Genomic DNA, 25226 nt, shown 5'->3' on the forward strand with positions numbered 1-25226 from the left:
GCGGAGCTGGTTTGATCCCCAGTTGTCGGGCTAGGGTCCCACATGGCGCGCAGACCTCTCCTGCTGCCCGCTGCTCCCCTCAGCAGTGTACTTCGGTCCTTCTGCCTGCTCTGCTCTCCGCTCTGGCTCTGGTGAATTCTCTCACCCTCCCGTGCTTCTGACTGTACCCAGTGCTTGTATAAATAAATAAATAAATAAATCTTTAAAAAGAAAAAAAGAAGAAGAAAAGAAGAATTTCAGCAGAGGCAAACGCATATATACCAAATGGATATATCAAGATATCCTCTAAATAAGAAAATAAGCCCAGAAAGGCAGACAGGGACTTCATACCTAGAGTGTAAACTTTCTTTTTCTTTTTTTTTTTTTTTTTTTTATAGATTTTTAAAAAAATTATATATACATGCAAGAGCTGGGATGTAGGCCAGAGGTGCTGGGGGGTGAGAGGATTCACCAGAGACAGAGTGGGGAGCAGAACATGCAGATCCACTGAAATACACTGCCAGGGAGAACAGCGCGTGAGACAGGAGAGGTCTGTTGTGCCATGTGGGCCACCTCCTAGGCAGGCCTGGGAATCAAACTTGTGCTGCAGTGCCTGGCGACAGCCCAAAGCGCTGTCTTTAGACACTGTGCCACCAGGGAGGCCCCTAGAGTGTAAACTTTCTAAGGACTTAGTTTTGTTCTTATTCTATTCCATTCCTTAGTGTAGTACCTGAAATATGGTAAATGCTTGACAATTATTTGTTGGATAAATTTATTAAAAATTACTGATTGTCTACTATAAATGATTTGTATGGTACACAGGTGCTGTTTTACATATTAGTTACTGAAAATAGATGATAACTCTTACTAAAATTTATGAGTCTGACATTGAGCATGTTATAGAGACTGATTTTAAGATGAGGAAATTGAATTGTTTTGGCATTAGGTTTTTTGTCTACTGCTCCTTTGCTCATAAATATTAGGAACTACTGGAGATTTGCTACCAGTGGCAGCCTGTCTACTGGATTGCCTTCTTGAGAGTACCTGGCTCCTTTAGTTACCTCAGATTCTTAACTTACACACTTGATGATCTTTTGAATACTTCAAACAATTATAAAAGACTAAATGCTTTTGCTCTAGTTTAGAGAATTGTGATAGAAAAAGCATTAGCTCTCTTGACCAGGTGGGGACACTTGAACTGTGATTTATAGGTGTCTTGTAATTTATAGGGCATTATTTAAAACACTGAAAATTCTGTTACTCTATCTTAAGAAGCACGGGGTTTATAAATCATTTTAGTTCAAATTTATATTCATGTAGAGAAGTTTCAAGGTGAAAGTGACCATTGTCTTTTGCTTCATGCTCTTGTCTGTCAAGCTTACATTTTACATTTGTAGAAACTGGGGTGCAAAGAAGTTATTTTACATGCTAGTTTAGTGTAAAGCAGTAATCAAACTTGCATCATGTTGACGATAGAATCACGTGGCTAGTTTTATAAGCATACTCTTGTTAGGGTCCTCCTCCCAAAGGCTTTTATTTTTATTAGATTTGGGATAGAGATCAGGTTTATGTAATAAGATAATGAAAAGAAAGCAAAATAAAAACTCAAAACTACTCTGTCTTCAAAATTGTAATAATGAATAAGCTTCCCATGTATCAGTAAAGTTACACACACTACTTGGCTTACAACCATTGTGCCATAGTAACCCCCCCCCCTTAAAATGAACAGATTCTTAGAGCAGTTTCAGATTTACAGAAAAACTGAACAAAATGTATAAATTGCATGTACTTCCTCACCTCCTACCACATTTCCTCTGTTTTTAAAATCTTGTGATGTGATACATTTGTTAAAATGATAGCCAACATTGAGAGATTGTTACTAAGTTCATAGTTTATTAATTATAATTACCATTTGCCCCCCCCCCTTTAATTAGATAGTTCTGTGACTTTTGACAAATGCATAATGTTGTTCGGTTTTATTTTTTCCAGAATGTCATATAGTGGGATGATACAGTATGTAGCCTTTTTAGACTTTCCTATTTGACTTAGCAACATTCATTTTTAAGGTTCCTGTATCTCTTTGTGGCTTGATAGCTCATGTGTTTTTATTGCAGAGTAATATTTCATTGAATGAATATATTGAGGTTTATCTGTTTACCAGTTGAAGAACATTTTGGTTGCTTCTATGTTTGGGCATATATGATTAAGTTACTGTAAACATTTGTGAGTAGATTTTTGAGTGGATATAAGTTTTCAGCTCTTTTGGCTAATATCCATGAGTACATGGTAAGAAATGTATAGTTTTGTAGGAAACTGCCAAACTCTATCAGCGAAGTACAATTTTGTATTTCCAGCAGCAATTGCATTCCTGGTTTTCCATATCCTCACTAGTTTTTGGTGTTAGTGTTTGGATTTTAGCTATCCTGACAGGTTTATAAAGGTATGTTACTGTTACTTAACATTTGCAGTTCCTGAATGACATACGATGTTGAGCATCTTTTCGTATGCTGATTTGCCATCTGTATATGTCTGTGAGGTGTCTGTTCATGTCTTTTGCCTATTTTTAATTGTGTTCTTTGTTTTCTTATTGTTGAGTATTAAGAATATTTTGGATACAAATCCTCTATTAAGTAAGAATTTTTCAAATATTTTCTACTTGCCTATGGCTTTTCTTCATTCTTTCTTTTGCAGAGGTTTTTTATGTTAATGAAGCCTAGCCAATTTTTCTTTCATGGATCATGATTTTGATGTTGTATCTAAAAAGTCCTCATCAAGGTCATCTAGACTTTCTCATGTTATCTTCCAGAAGTTTTGTAAGTTTGTGTTTTACTTTACATCTATGATGCATTTTAATTTTTTTGTGAAGGGTAATCAAAAGAAATCATACGTAAAGAAGTCAAAGCTTACCAACACATTAATGAACCTGGAATACATTAAGTGAAAGAAGCCAATTACAAAAGATAAATGATTCGATTTATAGGAAGTATTCAGAATAGGCTAATCTAGAGAGATAGAAAGTAGATTCTATAGGGCTAATAGGAGTGGAGGGACTGGGGAATAGCAAAGAGGTGCAGTTTTTTTTGATTATGATGATGGATGCACAAGCCTGTGAATGTATTAAAGTCATTGTATTGCACACTTTAAATGGATAAATTCTATGTTGTGTGAACTATAACTTAATAAAACTTAAAAAGTTCATGTCAGTTCATATTGTTATTTTGTAAGAACAGGAATACTTCATTCTAGGGAATCATAATAATATGAATATTGAAATAACTTAAATAGATGCTATAAAATGCCAGATGAATGGAATAGATCAGTGCTGTCCAGTAAAACTTTATTACAAAGCACAGATTAACATCTCAATTCAGATTAACCACTTTTCAAGTGTTCAGTAGTCTCTTTTAGTTGGTGATTGTTGTACTGGACGTTGCATTTAGATTGAACAGATTGATTTTCTGTGTTAACTGTATGAAAAATAATTGTTGATTAAAAAGATAGTTTAAATAATAATATATTTAGGACATTATTTTTAGAGATAGCATATTTTATTTTTCTAAAGATTTATTTATTTATGCGTAGAAGAACTGGGGTATAGGCCAGAGGTATGGGTGGTGAGAGGATTCACCAGAGACAGTGGAGAACAGAACAGGCAGATTGACCAAAGTACACTGCTGAGGGGAGCAGCTGGCAAGTCAGGAGAGGTCTGCTGCGCCATGTGGGTAGCTCCCTGGCTGGCTGGAGATCGAACTTGTGCTGCAGTGACTGTGGACAGCTTCATAGGTTGCATCTTAATCCCTTGCACCACCAGGGAGGCCCAGAAAGATAATTTTTTATAGTTGCAGAGGCTGGGAAGTCCAAGATTGTGGTGTCACTAGATTCAGTGTCTGGTGAGTACCCACTGTTTCAGCTAAGATAGCATATTTTAGAAGGAAGAATAATCATTGTAGTTAGAATGGTTAGGAAAGGTCACAGAGGAGATGATTCTTGAATTTATTTTGCTCATTCATTCATTCACCAAACAAATTTTGGATTCTTTACTGCATATGACAACTGTAGTGAACAGTGCATACACCTTACCTCCTTGTGCACAATATGCTAAATAGCTATAGTCATATAATTAATTAGAATAGGTTACTTAAAAATATTTGCTTTGGGGTCTCCCCTGGTGGGTTGTGAAGCTGCCTGCAGCCTCTGCAGTGCCGGTTCCATCCCCTGCCTCTGGGCAAGGGTCCCACATGGCTCTCAGACCTCTCCTGCCGCCCCGCTGCTTCCCTCAGCAGTGTACTTTGATCCTTCTGCCTGTTCTGCTCCCTGCTCTGGCTCTGGTGAATTCTCTCACCCTCCCGTGCTTCTGACTGTACCCAGTGCTTGTATAAATAAATAAATAAATCTTTAAAAAAAAATTTGCTTTGTAATAATGGGTAACTGCATTGTGGGATTGGTGGGAATAAGTACAATATGATATGTCCAACACTGTACTTGTCAAGTGCTTAATAAATACTACTTTTCTCCTTTCCCCCTGCTTCATCCTCTCTTCCTTTTTGAATGGATGGGGCTTGGGGAAAGATTTAAGATACACCAGAGACAAAAAGCAGATGGACTACCCAGGGGCTTCATTGAGCTCTTAACTTTTATATCCTCAACTCCCTCCCCCCTTCCCCCTTCAGGAAATTCTGCTTTCTGAGCTCAGAACTTGGGTGTATACTACTTAGACCTATCTAACTGGTGTTAACTATTTAGTGCTAACTAATGATATTAAGGTCTATTATAGCTAGTGTTAAATAGGATTTTGTTGGCTGATTTAACAATAGAAATTAATGATTTTTCTGGAAAATTCTATACTTCATGATAGTTGTTTTATTAGTGAATATTTGGAACTCTGCTGAATTATTATCTGTCTTTTGTTAATTTAGATAAAGTGTTTCAGAAATATTTTGTAAGCCACATTACCTCAGTAAACAGCAACAAAGTATTTTGAAAAGTGCTGAAATGAAATATCTCACACCTCTTTTTAAAAAAATCCTGACCTCCTTTACATTTCTGAGCCTTGTAATTTTTATGTTGTGAGCTACCTTTAAACTTGACCCTATGTTTTACAATAGATTATTATATCTAGTTAAGTATTCATTGTGGTTGCATTATGTTTCAGGTGAGTTGAAGGGATATTATTGTGTATTGAACACTGGCTTTAGATTGGGCACATCTTGATTTTTGTGTGTGTGTGTGTGTGTTAGCTGTATGTGTGACTAAACTGATTTTTACTTAATTTAGATGATATATTGCTGGAGTCCAGCTCCGACTGGGGCAGGGTCCCAGCGAGGACGAGATGGTGTGGGCGAAGTGGAGGGATAAGGGGAGGGGGGAGATAAGGTAGGTGAGGTAACTGACACTTGATCAGGGTACAGACTTCTCCCACTGATAGCCTCAGCAGGGCTTTATTTATACATCAGAAATTGTTATTTGATCATTACATCATGTGATCATGATTGATTTTACTTTTGCATTGTTTTAGAAATTATTAATGATCGTTAATAGTGCACAGTCCTTTTTTTTAATTTTCCCAGTCTATGATTAACTTGGCCGCTTGGTTACATTAACTTGGTTACAAATTTTCCTAGGTGATGTATGTTATTCAGAAAATAGAAGCAGGTGCTATACGCAACATTATTTATTGCAGTCAAGCTAGGTAACTAAAACAAGGCTGAACAGGCATTGTAAAATTGAGGGCAGCCTTCTATTTCCTATATAGAACCAAAGGATCCCGGTACCATGGGAACAATATGTGGTGTGTTTCTCTCGGACCATTTCGCCTCCCGGGGTGCCTCAGGGCATTCTGAACTAGTGGGGACTTTTACCGGGCTCAGTTCCATCAGTTCTATTAAGTGTGGTTTGTTAGAAAACTCAGTGTTACTCATGGTAACTGAGTTACAAATTGGAGGACGTGGAGAATTATTGGAAATCGTTTGATTATCAATCATGTTGGAAAGTACATTTCTCAAACTACTGAAGTGAGTGTGCATACCGAAACTGGCATTGATGCCAGCATTCATTGTGTTATTCTAAAGCTTATAGAAAATTTCCATGGTTTCAATAACTGCCACAAACAAATGAAAGGAAGTAGCAGGAGCCAGCTATGGAGCTTTCTGACTTTTCAGAAATTTCCCCCATGCCCGGACCATGTTAGACGGCATGAGTAGCATGGCCTGCGCCAATATATTGTGAATGTTAATATGGTTAGGACATTGCTTATGTTATTTACAAATTATGATAAATGCTTTGAAGGAACAGAATGGTTACTTAGAAGACCATTATAGAGGAAAAGTTACATTGCACTGTATAGTAATAGAGAAAGTATCTTTGAGGAAGTGATATTTAAGTTGGGAGTTCCTCCCTCCCTGGTCCAAAAGGTAAAAAGGTGGAGATGGAAAAAGAACATTCTCAATAAAGGAGAATAGCATATAAAAGAGACCCATGGTGGTAAAGAGCTTTGGGTGTTTATTAATTCAAAGAAGCTATTGGAAGTGAATGATACTAAGGGAAGACTTGGATGAATTGAGAATCAAACCAGACCTTGTGGAACATGTTGAAACCTTTCAGGTAGTTTCAGTCAGTGGAACGAGATAGACTGGTATAATCCTAAAGTGGAGAAATGGTGCCCTCTACTCCCAATTCTAGACAGCCACCTCTTCTTGCGCAGTGCCAGGGTATCCCTCAGACACCATGGTGAAGAGTGGAATGAATGGATTTGGCCAGATTGAGTGTGAGGCTTTTTACTCTGGCAAAGTGAATATTGTTGCCATCAGTAACCCATTATTTGACCTGAGTTTCATGGTGTACATGTTCCAGTATGATTCCACTGCGGCACATTCAGTGGCACGGTCAAGGCTGAGAATGGGAAGCTTGTCCTCAACGGAAATTCCATCTCCCATCTTCTAGGAGTGAGATCCTGCCAGCAATTGGGGTGATGCCAATGCTGGATATGTGTGGAGTCTACTGGTTACTCCACTATCTTGGAGAAGGCTGGAACCATTGGACAGGTGGGGCCAAAAAGGTCATCATCTCTGTCCCTCTGATGCCCCTGTGTTTGTGATGGACATGAACCATGAGAAATACAACTCCCTCAAGATTGTCAGCAATGCCTCCTGCACCACCAGCTGCTTTGCCTATTGGGGCAGGGTCATCCATGACAACTTTGACATCATGGAGGTACTCAAGACCATGGTACATGCCATCACTGCCACCCAGAAGACTATAGATGGTCCCTCTAGGAAGCAACTGAGGGCCCTCCTAGAACATCACCCCCACTTCTAGTTGTATCATCAAGGCTGTTGTGGGTAAGGTCGTCCCTGAGCTGAATGGGAAGCTGACTGGTATGGCCTTTATCTCACCATTTCCAATGTGTTGGCTGTGGTTCTGACCTGCCACCTGAGAAAGCTGCCAAATACGATTACGCCAGAAGGTGGTGAAGCAGGTGCAACTGGCCCTCTCGGGCAGCCAGGGCTACATTGTGGAGGGGCTGTCTTCTGTGATTTGAACAGTAATACCCACTCCTCCAACATTGATGCTGGGGTTGGCATTGCCCTTGATGACCATTTTGTCAAGCTTATTTCCAGTGAATTTGGTTACAGCAGCAGTGTGGTGGACCTCATTGTCCATAAGGCCTCTAAGAGAGTCAAAGCCCCCTAGACCACCAGCCCCAGCGAGAGCACAAGAGGAAGAGAGGCATCCCTAGCTGCAGGGGAGTCCTTCCCCCACTGGTCCAAATACACGGAAAATACCCTCATCTATCACAGTTCCACCCCAAATCCCATGGAGAAGAGGAAGGGCCTAAGGAGCCCTGCCTGGTCATGTAACATCAATAAAGTACACTGTGCCCAGCATGCATGTGTGCAGAAATAAGCACGGCAGTAGCTCTCAGATGATAGCAATTGAGTAATTACCATGTATTTAAAGTACTGGGAATGTACATGATAATTGGGAGAGCATAGAGACGTAAGAGAAAGGGATTCCAGGACCAGTCATAGAAAACCTAACATTTAGAGGTTGGTAAAAGAGGAACCAGCATAGGAGGTTGGTAAAAGAGGAACCAGCATAAGAAATCAGGGTTTTGTTGTTGTGTTTAATGACAGTGGTTCCTGAAATGGCAAGAAGGGTATTTTGCAGTGTGTGGAGGAATTTTCAAATTGAATAATCTCAGGCAGTGGGATTTATGAAAGTAGAGTCCCTTGAGGAAGTTATGTTACTCTTAAAGTCAGAAATTTGAATCTGAATACTGATATAAACTTTTAGGAAATAATTCAGGCATACATAATTATAAGTAATGCCCTGTCCACCTTATTTTCTTGTTACTCTTCTTTATTGAATACAGGAATCAGTGCTTAATTGAAGAATAAACATTGACGTGAATGAGGCACTCAGTTCTTCTCTTTATTGTGCTACGCAGTTTTAGAACTAAGCATATATCATTCAAGAAATGGACATTTGCTGGGTTTTATTTTAAACAGCTCCTTAAGTATGCTTGCATTTTTTAAAACCTAGTGAAGAAAAATGTTAGATTTTAAGAGTAACACATTATGAAAAGAATATCTTATGAGAACTTAAGCAAATCAGTCTTAAATTTTTTTACATCCTTGATTGTGCAGAATTTGGCAATTATAAAGAAGTATGAAAAAGAAATTTTTTCTGTGTTCTCACTATTTAAAGTCCTGTTTACTTTTTTATCATTTCTTGTGAAAATTGAGTTCCCACATTATATATAGCTCACAGCCATTTTCATGTAATCTTGTATCATGAATATTTCCTTATAACCTTAAGTATTCTTGAAAATGTAGTTTTAATGCTGCTTGTACTGTTCTGTTCAGTGTGAACATATATAATAGTTTACTTGACAAATTTCTTACTGGGCATCTAGATTGTTTGCTATTTAATATCAAATATCTGTTTGATATTTTGTATAGTGCTTCCATGGATATCTTTGTAAATCAATCATCTCTCAGTTTCTGATTACTTCTTCCCTCCTTCCCCAATATTCTTAAAGGAAAGTTATACTTTCCTATACTTAAGGAAAATTAATTAAATGGCACCTCTTATTTAGGCCTCATATATATGTATATATTTGTGGGAATGGCATAATTTATTGCTCTGTTCCCACAATGTTTGGTATGTGCATAGATTTAGAGGCCTCCCTGAAATAAGACATCTTTACAGGGTCTTTTTGACTCATGTATTTAGATTTACTATTGGATATTATACACCTTCAGTTCTCTCTCACACTTTGTCTTTCACTGCTCTTATACCTAACAAAATCCTTTATTCAATGACCTTTTAAAATAACATCCCTTGCTTGACATTTGGGAACAATCTTAACATATGAGTCTTCACAAACTGAGAGTAAAAGTGTAAGCTGATAAAACCTTTCTAGAACTCAGTTGGCAAGAAACTAATTGAGTTCAAGGGTGCCTAGTTTTATTATATCTTTGTTAACATGATTAATTTTTATTTTTTAATATTTGCTTATTTGCTAGGTAAAATATGATAGCTACATTTAGGGGTGAAAGGAATGATTGAAATAAATTCTTTCCCAAACTAACTGAATAAAAATGGGAAGGTGAAACCTACATCAAAAAAGATAAACTCTTGTCATTTGTAGCAACACAGATGAAGCTGGAAGGGATTATGCTTTGTGAAATTAGTCAGAAGGAGAAAGGAAAATACTGGATGGTGTCACTTATATGTAAAATACAGAGAAACCATACAAAGGGTCAGATAAAGCCAAACTCTAAAAACCAACCAGTGAAAGCTAACTAAAGAACTGAGGCACTTAGAGAGGCAGGAGATGAGGGAGGGGCATGCATAAAGTGGAGAGAGAGCATAATGGACTATGGGTGCTTTGGTGGCTATTATCATAATAGGTGACAACACCTGAAGGAGGGATCTTAGGCTTCCAGAATACAAATAGTGTTATAAACAAATGTTACCTCAATAAATTTTTTTTTTTTTTAAAAGTCAGTGTTTGCGGGGACTCCCTGGTGGTGCAAGGGATGGAGACACAACCTGTGAAGCTTTCTGCATCTCTGCAGTACAAGTTCGATCCCTGGCGGTCCAGGGAGGTACTCACATGGCGCAGCAGACCTCTCCTGACTCGCCCACTGCTCCCCTCGGCAGTGTACTTTGGTCAGTCTGCTTGTTCTGTTCCTCACTCTGTCTCTGGTAAATCCTCTCACCCCCCACACCTCTGGCCTGTACCTCAGCTCTTGTATGCATAAATAAATAAATCTTTAAAAAAAAGTCACTGTTTGAAATTTATACTCTTATCTGACTGCCATGGAATCATACATTACCAAAACTAAAAGGAATCTAAACATTCATACTTACTCAGTCCTTTCAATTTACAGGTAGGGAAACTGAGGTCTAGAAAGGAGGTTTGTTGACTTCCCCAAGGTTATTACAAGTCAAACAATAGAAGGAAACAGCTTGTCCTGTTTTTTCATCATTAATCTATTGTTTATTTTTCACAAATGTCTCCCACTCTCTTTTCCCTAATTTTTTTATGTTTGGATACCTGATAGAATCTTTTTCATCCTTGAGTTTAACCAGGATGCTTTCATTATTCTGAGATAGTCCTTTCTAGTATACACTGTTCCTTTTTTCCTCTGCTGCTACAGTTCATTTAATTTCAAGGAAATTTGCATCTTTGAATACTTATTTTATTCATATGTTGGATTCCACTTTAGGAACAAAACTATTCTTTATGTAGAATTGTCTTTGTTTTCCGCATTTATTATCTTCTTCAGAGTTACTTTCATCTCTTCATTCCCTCTGCATAACTATGATTCCCTCCTTGTATTAATTTAAAATTTTTTCACTATGTCTCCTCTTTGCTGTTTCATTGTTTTACTAAGCAAAGAAACAAACAGGCTGGAAAATGCCCCTCTATTCGCCCCGGCCTCCATATCCATGCCTAATTCCAGTAACCTGTGAATTTTGCCTTATTTGAAAAAAAGGCTTCTGCAGATTGAGATTATATTAAGGATCTTTTTTTTTTTTTAAAGATTTATTTATTTATACAAGCACTGGGTACAGTCAGAAGCGTGGGAGGGTGAGAGAATTCACCAGAGCGGGGAATAGAACAGGCAGACTGACAAAATACACTGCTGAGGGGAGCAGCGGGTGGCAGGAGAGGTCTGCGCACTTATATTAAGGATCTTGAAATGAGATTTCCCTAGATTATCTGGATGGAATCTAAGTCCAACCACAGGTGTCCTTATAAGAGATACACAGAAGAGAGCAGACACAGACACAGAAAGGAGGAGGCTGTGTGACTATGGAGGCAGGGATTGGAAAGATGCACTCTTGAGGGCAGAAGTAAAGAAATGTGGACAATGACCAGAAACTAGAAGAGGCAAAGATTAGATTCTCTTCTACAGCCTGCAGAGGGAGTGCAGTGCTGCTGGCACCTTGATTTCAGACTTTCGGGCATCAGGATTATGAGAGGATAATTACCAATTTGTGGTAATTTGTTTACAGCAGTCACAGGAAATTAATACAAGGACCAAAACAATTTTCCTTTTTTAATCTCTCTGCTGTTTTATGACCTTATCTTTGGATTCTTGTTTTATTTATTTATTTCATGGTCTTATTAATTCTATAGCACTAAATTCTTTCGAAGGAATTTTTTTTCCTGCTCTTTAGATTGTTTTCTTACAGATGCTGTTCTTGATTTGGCTTTTGCTTATTTGTCCTATTGTGTGTTTGCGTCCGTTTTTCCATCTGTTTTTTCATTAAATTGGACAGCTCTTGCCACATCTTTTATTTTTATATAATATCCATCAGTGAAGTCTTCCTTTTTTTAAATCTTATTTTGGGCATCTTTGTCTTCTGAGTTATGTGGCTGTTGTTTTTAATGTACTTTTCTATAACCAGAGGGATGTGGTAATAGGGAAGACCTTTTTGAACTTTTTTTAAAAAAGATTTATTTATTTTTATGCAAGAACTGGGATACAGGCCAGAGGTGCGGGAGGGTGAGAGGATTCACCGGAGACAGAGCGGGGAACAGAACAGGCAGACTGACGAAATACACTGCTGAGGGGAGAGGTAGGTGAGACAGGAGAGGTCTGCTGCACCATGTGGGATCCTTGCTGGCTGGCCGGGATCGAACCAGCGCTGCAGAGGCTGCGGACAGCTTCACAGTGCAGCGCTCAACAGCCTGCGCCACCAGAGAGGTCCCTTTTTGAACATGTTTTCTACCACTGAGCTGGGGTACATTCTACTTTTGTTGACTTCTGTTTCTTCCCTCAGCTTAGATCACTAACTGGCAAGATGGCTGCCTTTGTGGAGAGTCATAGATGATGTATAGAAGACTTGGGGCAAAGCATTAGCTGTAGACTTTCTTTGGGCTGTGGACTTTGGGCTTTGAACTTTCTTTCTCCCCTAACTTCTTGTTCCTCTCCATAACTGCCTGCAGCACTTCACATTCTACTTTTATTTTACTGAGGAGTGGCACAGAGAATTCTCACTATTTTTTCTTCTGTATTTTCCCTCAGAATTGCTTCTTGAGACAGGCACAGTTGTTGGGAGCCATGCTACGCTGCTTGTAGCCTGAAAATTTTCTGTGTTTTTTCCCTTTGCTCTTTTTTTTGGTAGTTTATAGCAAAAGTTTGTTCTATTCATTGGCTGCTGATGGTGATTTTTAGTAATTAAAAAAAATTTTTCCCCTTATTAATTACTGGGGGAGAAGTAGTACTAATATTTATTCATTTAACTTTCTCAGATGACAAATTTTTCAATTAAAACAATACAGGTGTTTTATTTTCATTGGTGGTCATTGTTTCTCAAAATGTAGCATGACAAGGGCCTCCCCTGGTGGCGCAGCTGTTGAGCGCTGGGCTGCAAAGCTGCCCGCAGCCTCTGCAGCGCTGGTTTGATCCCAGGCCTCTGGCAAGGGTCCCTCATGGCGCGCAGACCTCTCTTGTATTTCATCAATCTGTCTGTTCTGTTCCAGGCTCTGGCTCTGGTGAATTCTCTCACTCTCCCGCGCTTCTGACTGTACCCAGTGCTTGTGTAAAATAAATAATAAATAAACCTTAAAAAAAAAATGTAGCACGACAAGATGACTTATTTACTAAATAATCTGCTTACTTAGAAACCGTTCACTTTTCATTGTCTTCTGTTTGATTGACAGTACTATTAGTTAAAATAGTCAAATTATTTATCTCATTTTGCTGTAGAGCCAATGTGGCGGGGAGGTGGTGGATGTAGTCCTCAAATGATGACTTCTAAGTTGCCATGAATATGTTCTGTGGTACCTCAGACAAAGAGAAGTTACTTGAAAAAACCTAATAATACTGAAATGGGCCTACAGAGCTCCTGCTTTAACCGTCTTTCTTCGTTCTTTTCTCCTAACATCCTCACTCTTCCCCCTCTCCCTTTTAAGGAAGGATGTATTTTCATTTTTTTAATTTTTAGAGCATTTTATTTATGATTTAAAGATTGAAGTTCCCTCTTAAAATACACAGTTCAGGTATTTGTAGTATATTTATAGGGCTATGTAACTATCACCAAAATCTGCTGTGCCATGTGGGTAGCTACCTGGCCGGCTGGGGATCGAACTTGTGCTGCAGAGGTTGGGGATAGCTTCATGGTGCTGTGCTTTAATCCCTTGCACTACCAGGGAGGCCCAGTAATTATTTGTTTTCTTTGGTCTTTTTGCCACTTACATCCATGTATAGTCTACTGTTTCTTTAGGAATATGGTAAACTTCCTCATTAAGGAAAATTTAAACATCTGCTTACTTTTCCCTGCCCGAAATTGGACAGTTTGTAAATCAAGCACATTGAACAATGTTTAAGATAGAAACATTCTAATATAAGATCCTAGAAGCAGAAGCTCTTTATACACACCCTACAAGCCTTTTTGACTTTCATGGGAAATAAAGTTGCTTCTAAATACATCTTAATGATAATTCAAGTAAGTGGTTAAGACTTGGTGAAATGTTTATTCATTTTGGGGTTTGGTTTGATTTTTTTTTTTAATTCACTGGAATTAGAAAAAAGGAAAATATGCTTGATTCCAGTTCATGGTTCATAAGTAAAATAATATTTCAGTTCAGACTGTGGAAAATTAGTGTGTTTCATACTGGTGTTTGGTTTGTTTGGTTTAAGTTAAAATCTGGGTGTTAAGAGAAGATAAAAAATTTGTATCAGTAAAAATTAGTTCACAAGGAGTATGAATAGTTAGAAGTAAAAACTTGAGTATCTAAGATATTTGTATTAAAACCTTCCTTAAAATATTTGAAAATCTCAGTTTTTCTGGAAATAGAAAATTGATTTCAGGACCTGAACCCTTGTGTGTTATTTTTATGACACGGTCTGGAGCAAGGTAATGTAGTCCTGCACAGGTTTTAGAGTAAATAGATACATCTGAACCCTGTGGCTAACCTATTATTGAGGGGGTTATCTTGGGCAAATTATCCTCTTCCAATACCCTAGTTTCTCTCATTTGGTAGTGATTATGAGTCAAGGTAGGAATTGTAAGGATTAAGTGGTTTTTGTAGTTCTCAAAGTATGGTAGTTGGGGCTGCATTAGAAATAATGTGGGTAATATTTGATAAAAAGTTTTCCTGAGCCCCACTGAAGATCTTAGTCTCTTGGGGTGAAATTCTAGAGTCTTCATTTTTACTAGACTCTCTAAGGTGATTTTATGTTTGCTGTGAGTGTTGCTTGCATACTATAAAATGGTATTCAAGGGCTATACTGATTGATTGTTTGAAATTAAACTTTAGTCCTCAGAGATTTCCCCTGTCCAATTCTTATTCATTGCTGCATATTAATACTCTGTAGAAACCAGAATTATCCTACTTGTAAATAAATACATTTGTTTTGACTGTTTCTTGTTGCAGTGCTTGAAGCCTTACTTCTGTTTTTATTACTTTTACTATTTTTTTTTTTTATATCCCTATGCCTAGGGATTTGAATCTGATCTGTGGCAAGCATAAGAAAAAGCAAAAGCACTGCTAATGTTTAGCATAACATAGTGAGTCCCAAAATTCTAACAATTCTTTGGCTTTTTTATTTTCTGTTTTTATTTATTTTGATTGAGATAACATTGGCTTGCACAACTGTGTGTGATACATCTCCTGAGATATTGATACTATCATCACATTATCATACTATCATACTATGACTACTAGGGTGCTCATAGTCTTCCATTATAATTTACTGTGCCCCCTCCCTACTTTGTTCCCTCCCTCTTCTTCCCCATCTTGTAGCTGCAATTCCAAAGTTACATTTCTGCGGTTTGTTATTAGTTTGGTTTTGTCTGACCATTTGTTTTGTTTCTCTATATTCCATTGTTTGCTTGAGCACCAGCATTGTTCTGAACCCTATACTAATAAGCACTAGGGAAATATAAAAGATTCAGATAATACCTGACTTTAAGAACTCATGTTAATGGGCCGGGGATCCCCGGCTGCTCCCCGGCCACCAGAAGAGGGTCCCACATGGTGCGCAGACCTCTCCTGCCCCCCGCTGCTCCCCTCAGCAGTGTACTTCGGTCCTTCTGCCTGCTCTGCTCCCCGCTCTGGCTCTGGTGAATTCTCTCACCCTCCCGCGCTTCTGACTGTACCCAGTTCATGTATAAACAAACAAACAAATAAATAAATAAAACATGCCTCTATTAAAAAAAAAAAAAAAAGAACTCATGTTAAGTGAGAGGCTCAGACTCTTCTTAACTATAGAACACTGCATAGGGCACCTTGGTGATAAAAATAGCAGACCAGAACAGATAAATAATGTTTAGGTCTATTTCCACTGCCAGTAATTCAAAGTTCAGAGAAAGTATAATTTACTGAGTAGTCATTATCTGACAAATATTAAAAAAAATTGCTTGCACTGTTGGTGGGAGTGCAAACTGGTCCAACCACTGTGGAAAGCTGTGTGGAGATTTCTGGACCTACTAAACATAGAGCTTCCATATGATCCAGCAATTCCACTCCTAGGTATTTACCCAAAGGACACAGAAACATCAATTCCAAAGAACACCTGCACCCCTATGTTTATAGCAGCACTGTTTACAATAGCTAAGCTTTGGAAACAACCCAAATGCCCAAAAATAGATGACTGGATCAAGAAGATGTGGTACATATATACCATGGAATATTACTCAGCATTCAAAAAAGATAAACACATGCAATTTGCAGGAACATGGATGGCGCTGGAAGGGATCATGCTCAGCGAAATAAGCCAAAAAGAAAAAGAAAAATACCGGATGGTCTCACTCATAGCAGGAATCTAGAAAACTTAAATAAGGGACCAGGAAAATGAATAACTATAAGAAAGTGAAAATCAAAATCAACAAAAAACTATGAACCAGAGACACTTTTAGGGGGGCAGGGGCGGGAGGGGAGGGATTGGGGTCAGAATGGGGGCGCTGCAATTGTATGGGGAATATAACAATAAAATTTATTATCTAATAAAAAAAATTGCTTACCTTATATTATTTAATCATTACAACACCCTCGAAGTAGCAGCTGTCTCCATTTTATAGATATTAAGTGGTAGAATGTATGCTTCAAACCTTGGTATACCTTCAGAGCCCAAATTTTGCACCATCATGCCTTTCTCTAAGGATGAAAACTTAATAGACTTATTTTTTCTTAGTGGAAATTTTATACTTCTTCATTACTTATGCTTGTTAATCCAACTGGCTTGGTATCTTCCTGTGATTAAAAATGTGGTCTTATTGTGCTTTGTAGGGCATTGGAGTCTTTCTGTCTTATCTCCATCTTCTGCCATGTATTTTTCTATTTCTAAAGTATGATATATAAGGAAACATCTCCAGAAGTCAGCCCACATATGACATCTGTCCATTTTATTTTCCCTGCCTCTCGTTTGTTTGCTTTTCCATCCCAAAGGAAATTTAGTAATTCTTTTGTTGTTTTGTTTTCCTAATTCTGTAGGTAGGATCATGTGGAAAGGAATGGTATCTAAGGAAAAGACCCTGCAAGAAAGATTTTTATCATATCAAGGTTACATAGAAATTGTTCTAAAAAATTTCTCATGTTATTAATCATTAGGGTTGATTCGACTACTTGGTTGGTTTCCCTTCTTCATAGTTTTGCCCATAGATATTACGGCATTTGCACTCTGGGTAGAATTTTCATATCTGAGTAGAGCCCCTATTTTATGACATGAGTAGGTTTATTTTAGGATGTCTGATTTTTGTGAGACAAAAATCCTTTTTATTTCTTAACACTTAATTAATGCTGTTTTTGTGTTTCTAAACTGTTTCATTTTCGGGAGAGCATCTTGTGTTAATAGATGTTCCTTAGCCAGTTCCTCAGGGTAGAATTTGATTTACAAACCTGAAGCTTTGACAGTGGTCACTGTTTCCTCTTCTCACAATCTTAAGTCATAGCTGAAAATAAGGTTCTTTTTGTTTTTTGAGTAATTTGTGTAGTATTTTTCAATAGTGTTACTATTTTGTTGTTAAACATCTAAAAAAATAGCTATTATTTCTCTTACTGATAAAGACTAGGCAGTGCTATTTTCCCTATATTAGCATTGTTAGGTAAAAAACTATTGAAAATATTTTGTATCATCTGTGTAGAGTCACAGGTGGTATGCTGAATTCTATGTTATTTGTAGTAGACTTAATTTTCTGTTATTTCTGCATGGAGACATTATTCTTGAGTTACAGGAAGATTTCACAAGGATAGTTATTGATGTGTTTAATTTGTAATAGTGGTGTGATTTATTAATGTTTCTATCAAGGCTTTCTATTAAAAGTGTTGCAGTTTTTTTCTTAGCTCAGCATCTTAGGAACTGTCATCCTTACGCAAGGAACCATCAAATTAAATGGCTAACATATGTTCAATTTGAAATTTATCATTCATATAAAATTAGAATGTCGGTGTCAGAATCCTCTTAACTACTAAAGATGCTTGAAGTGGTCTTTTGGGTTTGGGATGCTCTTTCTACCCTTTGGATGTAAACCATTCTCTGATATATCATTTGTTCATCACGGGATGAATTGGTCTGAGGAATGACTTCAGAAGACTTTAAAAATATATCCACAATGTGTTGCTTATAGATACAAAATTATGTTGAGAGATTAAGAACTAAGCTGCCAAAAAAAAAAAAAAAAAAAAAAAAGAACTAAGCTGCCATGTATCAATTTGGGATATTCCTAAGGCTTTTTATGAGAATTGATTTCTATTCTATATATTTAACAATCTTCAATAGAAAGTGGTTGTTCTGTTATGTACCATCTTTCCATTGCTTCATGAGGATTCTATTGTGGTTTATATGTTTAGGATTTATATATTGTGGCAAAGAATAGGGGATTTAGTTCCATATTCTAATTATAATAGGAAATTCATACCACCTGAGTGAATTTTCATTACAATAGAGTATCCCATGAGTCTTCTGGCCAGAGAGAGGGCCAGGAGCCAGGCTATTCCCACTGCTCTGCTGTTACTGCTCTGAGAGATAGTGGCATATTTTGGAAACCAATTTTATTGTAAAGAGTATGAGATTCTCTATATCTTGCATCCTGAGCAATTGAGTATTGGGCAAAGTGGTGATTCTTTTTTTTAAAGTAGCATTCTTGTTAGAAACCCTAGTTTCTAGCTTTTCTTGAGGATTTTGGTTTTTTGGAAGCAATGCTTACTGTACTTCGCTATGATAAAATCCAGAATTACCTGGTTTCAAGTAAGAAATGCTAAACATCTTAGAATTGTTTTACATTTTTTTTGTTTTCCATATGACTTTGCTTTGGGATAAGTTTAAAAACTTAATATTGTTTGGGGAGGAGATGATAGTGTTTGAGCTTAATCGTTCAGCTAAAGTAGCAAGTTTGTAAAATATAACAGAGGTGTATAGCATGAGGCAAGTAGTAAAGAGTTCTGTTACTGTTAAACTTTATGATATTGGGCAAGTTAATATCCTTTAGTTTTACTTTACTTGTTTGCCTAGTGAGCACAACATACCATATATTTAATTATATTAGGGTAGATGAAACAAAGAATTGGAAAGTTCTTTGTAAACAGTGAAATTTTATACAGCTGTTAATTTTATTGCTATGTCAGCAGATTACAGTGCCAAATGGTGACATACTTTTCCTTGGCACACTAGCTGCTGACTGTTCCATGTGTTACTACTGCTCAAGCCAAGTCATACCCAGTATTAGCTTGTCATTCTTTATGGCTCTGCAATTTGATTTCTCTGGTGGAGCAATTTAGAGAGCTTGATGACTTCTGAACAGAATTTCTGGGATGCTTGAGGTAGAAAGCCTGACAGCCATTATTCTTAGCATATTTGGGTTTTCATATTTTAATAGAGTATAGCTTGTAAGAGTGCTTAGCAGTTTTTCTAACTGCTCAAACAAGAATAATTTCTGCTAAATGTTGTGAACTATTATTTTATTAGATGTGCAAGAGAACAAAAGGACTGATACTTGTCTGTATCCAGTTGCAGTTTAAAATTAAGAGACTGCATAAGTCTTGTTCATTTATAGCATTAATAGCACAAACTTATCTTTCTACTCCACTTTTGATATTTCAGCAGAATCATCTCATTTGTATTTTTTCCTGTGTACAAGTCAAAATTCTAGGTAAGATTTTCTCAGACTTAATAGATAAGGTTGAAGGAGATGTTAATCCTAGAGTTGTGATGGCTGTCTTTCACAACTGATTGTTGAACCCATGGAACCATTTTTCTGAAACGTGAAGGTTTTAAGAAATCCATCCTGAGAAGGCCATTACAAAAGCTTTTATTGCTTAAGTTCTCTTACCAGAGCAAGTACAGAACCATAGCTGCTGTCTTCTTCATTGAAATATAGTTTACAATAGACACGAATAATTTTAGGTTATACCCCCAAACAGCTTTTGCTTTCAATTTAAACAAAAGCCACTTACGCTCTTAAGATATTAACTTATCTTAATTAAAAAACAATGACTTTGTTTTTTTATTAGACCTGTGATATTTTATAAGCGACTTGCTCTGTAGAATTACTAATTCACAACTCTTCATTCATTCATTCATTCATTCATTCATTCATTCATTCATTTATTGTGCTATGGTTTTGATGGGAATGCTCTAGGGAAAGTCAGATTGTTTGAAATCACCTCTGCTATTTATTTTCTTTAGGACAATTGGATTAGAAGAAAATGTATCTAATACATTGGACTTTTAATCTTTCTGTATCACTTCATTTATAGTTTAAGTTCAAAAGACTGATTTTGTCTTTAGGAATACTGTAATGCAGGTAAGGAGAGGCTTATTTTATAGATGAGGAAGTAAATAACTTAGAGTAGTTAACCTGAAACAATGTTAAGAGTAACACAGTCAGAAATAAATGTAATAAGGATTGTTTTTTGGGAATGGAGCATTATGATTTGATTGTTTTTTGGGAATGGAGCATTATAATTTGAACTTGAATTAGATTAACTTAGTTTTTTTAGCAAATACATTTAAGATTTATCTTACTCGGAGTGAAATGTCAAGAGAGCATTTGAAAGCTTTGAGAGCTGTTATCTGTTGACTTGTTTGGGGGTTTGTATGTACTTAAAGCATATGTAATATTGTAAGAATTGGTTGATTGAGGAGATAGCTGACCATGACATAATATACACTGCTTATCTTATGCAGGAATCAATCATTGTGGTATTGTCTGTTATGAAGACTGTCTTAGAGAATTCCTTAATCATAGATACTACTTATTATTTGTTGTCTATATTAATACTTCTGTGAACTTAAATGTCTATAGATATTACAGTATGACATGAGTATTAATTTATCTGGCAATTTTATATTTGGTAGGTGAAAAATACCCAACTATTAGAAAATTGGATAGTTGTATTTTTGATCTTTTTATATGTAAGGTACAAATGACTAATCTTGACTTGGTATCTAGAGTTAAATATATTATTTTTTCTTTCATTAGTTAGTATGAATCTAGATAACATTTGAAAAATAGGATTGATATCATGGAAGAATAGCAGAGGAGAAAGTGCAGGTTAGGAAGTGAGCCTAAGAACTACATTGTACTGAAAACTAGTTTTAGAATTGTTGAACACAGAAGAAACATGATTCATAATTGTTAATCACAATGGTTGTAGTTACTAGTCTGTATTCTGAAATCACTTAGAACAATGTAAAACTCTTTAAAATTAGGTGCTAGGTATAGCAGAGCATGGTTAAGAGTAGTATAAGAATTCAAAAATTGTGATTTGTGATTAGTTACATAGGGGGTGGTTTTTGAGCTTGAACTGACGAATCTTTGGATTACTTCTGGGAATGAGAGAAGGTAAAAAGTGTAAGTAGAGGGCCATGGCTGGGCAGAGACCCCAGAGCCAGTAAGCTACTTGTGAATGATGCTCAGTTCAGAATAGTTTCGATATTTCTTTTAAGTTTTACTTTTCTTGTCCCCCAAATTAGCGTTCTTTCTCATGTTCCTTTTCCCCTATCTGAACTTTTTTGGAAAGGTACGCCATTATTAAAGAGAGATGGAGAACAAACAACCAAAACATAATCTTCCTAAAGGCAGAGTGCTCTGAATAGTGTGAGCTTATTTAGAAATTTTAAGTTGCACCTATTTTATTTTCAAGTAACATAAGGAAGCCTTGAAGAAAGGACTAGAGCCTTTGGAGTTGGACAAATAAGGATTCAGACCTGCTGGGTCTACCATTTAAATCTTGGAAAAATTTCAGTCTTCCCATTACCTTTAATAAGGGAACAGCACTATTTACTTCATGAGGTTTTTGTTTTCATTAAATGAAGTCACGTCTATAAAGAAATGCCTTGTCTGTTAAATGACTGAGTTAAATTGTGGTTTAAAAAATTACTTATAATTGAAACAAATGATTGAAGTAATTCTATGTGATAAACTAAAATGAGCATTTACAAATACTTTGTAATAAAGAATAGAGTCATTATGTATACTTTTCTCTGTTTAATTCTGTACAGTTTTCATTATTCTATCCCTTCTTTCCTTTAGGAGATAAGGATGGCAGCAAGGTGACCACAGTGGTGGCAACTCCTGGGCAGGGTCCAGACAGGCCACAAGAAGTCAGCTATACAGACACTAAAGTAATTGGAAATGGGTCATTTGGTGTGGTATATCAGGCCAAACTTTGTGATTCAGGAGAACTGGTTGCCATCAAGAAAGTATTGCAGGACAAGAGATTTAAGGTAAAACCTTCGGTATTTCATGTTTTTTTTGTTGTTGTTGCTATCAATATATGTAAATTACTTAATTCTTTTTTCCTTCAGATTTTATATATTATGCAATTATATGAAAACCACTGTAACAAGTTTATTTTCATTGTGTTTATAGAGATAAATTTACTGAAATGCAATATTTATTTTCACATACTGCTATGAGTGATTTATGTATTTATATGCTGTGACAGGTAGATTAAAATTTTTTTTAAAGCTTTATTTATTTATTTATTTATTTATACAAGCACTGGGTACAGTCAGAAGCGCGGGAGGGTGAGAGAATCCACCAGAGCCAGAGCAGGGAGCAGAGCAGGCAGAAGGACCGAAGTACACTGCTGAGGGGAGCAGCGGGCAGCAGAAGAAGTCTACGTGCCATGCGGGACCCTCCTCCGGTGGCCGGGGAGCATCCGGGAATCAAACCAGCGCTGCAGAGGCTGCGGGCAGCTTCACAACCCAGCGCTCAACCACTGCGCCACCGGGGAGGCCCTAGATAAAAATTTCTTAATTGATGCTTTTACAAAGTGACCTCTCTATTCCTTGGATCTTATTGCTGTAGGAAACCAGAGAAATAACTGTTTGTTGCAGTGATCATTTGACATGGTTGACTATGCTTGCTTTCTTGAAAAATTTCCTTTGAATCCGTGATTTAGCATTATCATTTTTGTTCTCTATAACTGACCTTTGCTGTCTTCTTTTATGTCTCTTAGAAACACAACTCCCAAAGTTGAGTTTATTTTCATTTCTTATACCCTCTCTTTAGCGCACACTGTTGATGGATGTTCAGAAAGTCCTTTTCACGTTAAGGTGTAGTGGAGTCAAGAGACCTGGGATTCAGTCAAGGTTGTGCCATCAGCACGTTATCAGCTCTGCTCACTTCCTTGCTCCTCCCACCTCTGAAACATTTTACTGAATCTGCCATGTATTGGCATAATGTGAAACATTAAGAGATAAAAGAACAAATAAGAGGTGAGCACTGCTCTGAAATAGCACATAGTCTAATGGCTATATCAGCATTGTAAAGACTAAATTTTAAAGTCTTTGTCTCCAGTTTTCTTCTCTTCCAAGCATTACTCCCATGTTGTCAAATGCCCACTTGATTTTGATGTCTGAATATTGTACTATGCATATTGACTGACTTTTTATCTAACCCTGACTTAACTTTCATAAGCCAGTGGAACTCTTTCTTGTTGGTCAATGGAAATCTTTCCTATTGGTTCCCGTAGGAAATTTACTTTTTCCTTCTCATGGTTTTATCATTCACTTTGGCATTCTCTCCTCCTTTATATCTAATCATTATCAAACGTGGTGGTGTCTTTCCCATTCCCACCCACAGTACCTTGTTGATCTCTACTTCTTTTCCTTTCTCATCATCACTATTCTAGTCACACCCTTGTCATTACTGGGTTTAACCACTAATAAATCTCTGATGTTCTCGCTTCATTCCCTTCTATAAACCGACATTAGAACAGTTCCCCAATTGAGTTTAGTCATGTAGTTTATGTTACATGTAAATTGATGGTTCCTCATAGTCTAGATTATAAAGCCTTCCAGGTTCAATTGTACTTTCAGGAGTGTCCATTGTCTTGCCCTATCTACAAATACACAGCTTCCCAAACCTCTGTGTCACGTTGTGAAATAAAATGGTCTTTTATGGTTTCTCTGCTTTTATTCAGCTTCCTTTCATTACTCTCATTGTGAGCATAATAGAAAGACCCATGCCACATTCTTCCTTTATGAAATTCCCCCGGTGATTCCAATCAGCCATATGCATTTTGCTATTCTAAATTTCTTTAGCTCTTATTGCCATAAACTAGGACATTCTGATTTTTTTCCCCCAAGGACTCCATTTTTATTATGTTTGTTTCCTGAATAAAACCACATATTTAATGTTTTTTTGTATTAGTTGATGATAGCAAATACTTACCAAATTGTTATTATTTCCTAGGTGATCTATTGACATTTTACATATGTAGATTTATTTGCGCCTTACCATTAATACTGTGAGATTGGTACTGTTATTATTGGGGTAAGGAAACAAAAACAAAGACTAAGAGAGGTGGAAGTATGGATAAGTATTTGAATCCAAGCAATTGACTCCAGAGTGCTTTACTGTATTTTATGATTATATCAATCCTAAATTTTATGTTCAGAAGGTATTTGGATTAGTTCTTTTCCTTATTTTTTTATTTTAATTTTTCCCTTTAGCTTAGTTGGGTTATTTATTTGAAATAAAATTTTATTCATCTGTTTGTGTGTTTATGGCTTCTTAGAACTTTACCTCCATTCTTTCAGACTTAATTTTTTTTTAGATTTTAGTCTATGAAACATTCACTTGGTTCCATAAGTCAGAAATACATGTGTCATTCATCTTTCCTCAGCCTTGTTTCTACTTACTCCCTACAGATAGCTAATTTCATTATGTTCTGATTTGTTCTCTAGTTTTCTCTTGCACAAAGGAGGAGGGGTGTGTGTGTGTGTGTGTGTGTGTACGTGTATGTATTTCTTTCATACACAAAAGATCATGTGTTAGAGACTCTTTTCCACTTTGCTTTTTCTCTTCATTATATTTCCTGGAAATCATTACATATCAGATCAGAGATTTTTCTCATCCTTTTTTACAGCTACATAGTATCGCATAGTTTTTTCAACCTTTGTCCTGTGTATTTGTTTTCAGTACTTTGCAATTTCCAGCAGTGCTATTACGGATAAACTGCATGGTTTTTGTTTTTGGGTTTTTTTTTTTTTTCAGTTATTTTTACTAAATTTGTGTCTTCAGGATTACATAAAGAGAAGTAAGATGGCTGTATCAAAACATAAACACATATGTAGTTTTGTTTGATACTGCTAAATTATTGTCCATAATGGTTATATCAGTTTGTATTTGCTCCAGTAAATATATGAATGCCTATTTTCCAATACCTTTGACAATAATAATTCCTCTCCTTTGTCAGTTTTGCTAATCTAATAGGTGAGAAATGGTATCGCATTGCAGTTTTCATTGTAATTGTATTATGAATATAGTTTAAT

General features: G+C 36.7%; 1 protein-coding gene across 3 annotated transcripts in view; it reads left to right on the forward strand.

Annotated features, from left to right (window-relative positions):
• Positions 1 to 25226, forward strand: part of GSK3B (glycogen synthase kinase 3 beta) — a 170497-nt gene that overhangs the window by 36397 nt on the left and 108874 nt on the right. For all 3 annotated transcript variants that reach the window (XM_037525488.2, XM_037525489.2, XM_054700537.1), the window contains exon 2: positions 21976 to 22169. In XM_037525488.2, coding sequence (XP_037381385.1) covers positions 21976 to 22169 — 194 coding nt within the window. The remainder of the gene's footprint in view (positions 1 to 21975; positions 22170 to 25226) is intronic.

This window comes from Talpa occidentalis, unplaced genomic scaffold (genome assembly GCF_014898055.3).
Source record: "Talpa occidentalis isolate TD23 unplaced genomic scaffold, MPIMG_talOcc4v2.1 talOcc4.4, whole genome shotgun sequence".
In the NCBI taxonomy this organism is placed as follows: Eukaryota; Metazoa; Chordata; class Mammalia; order Eulipotyphla; family Talpidae; genus Talpa; species Talpa occidentalis.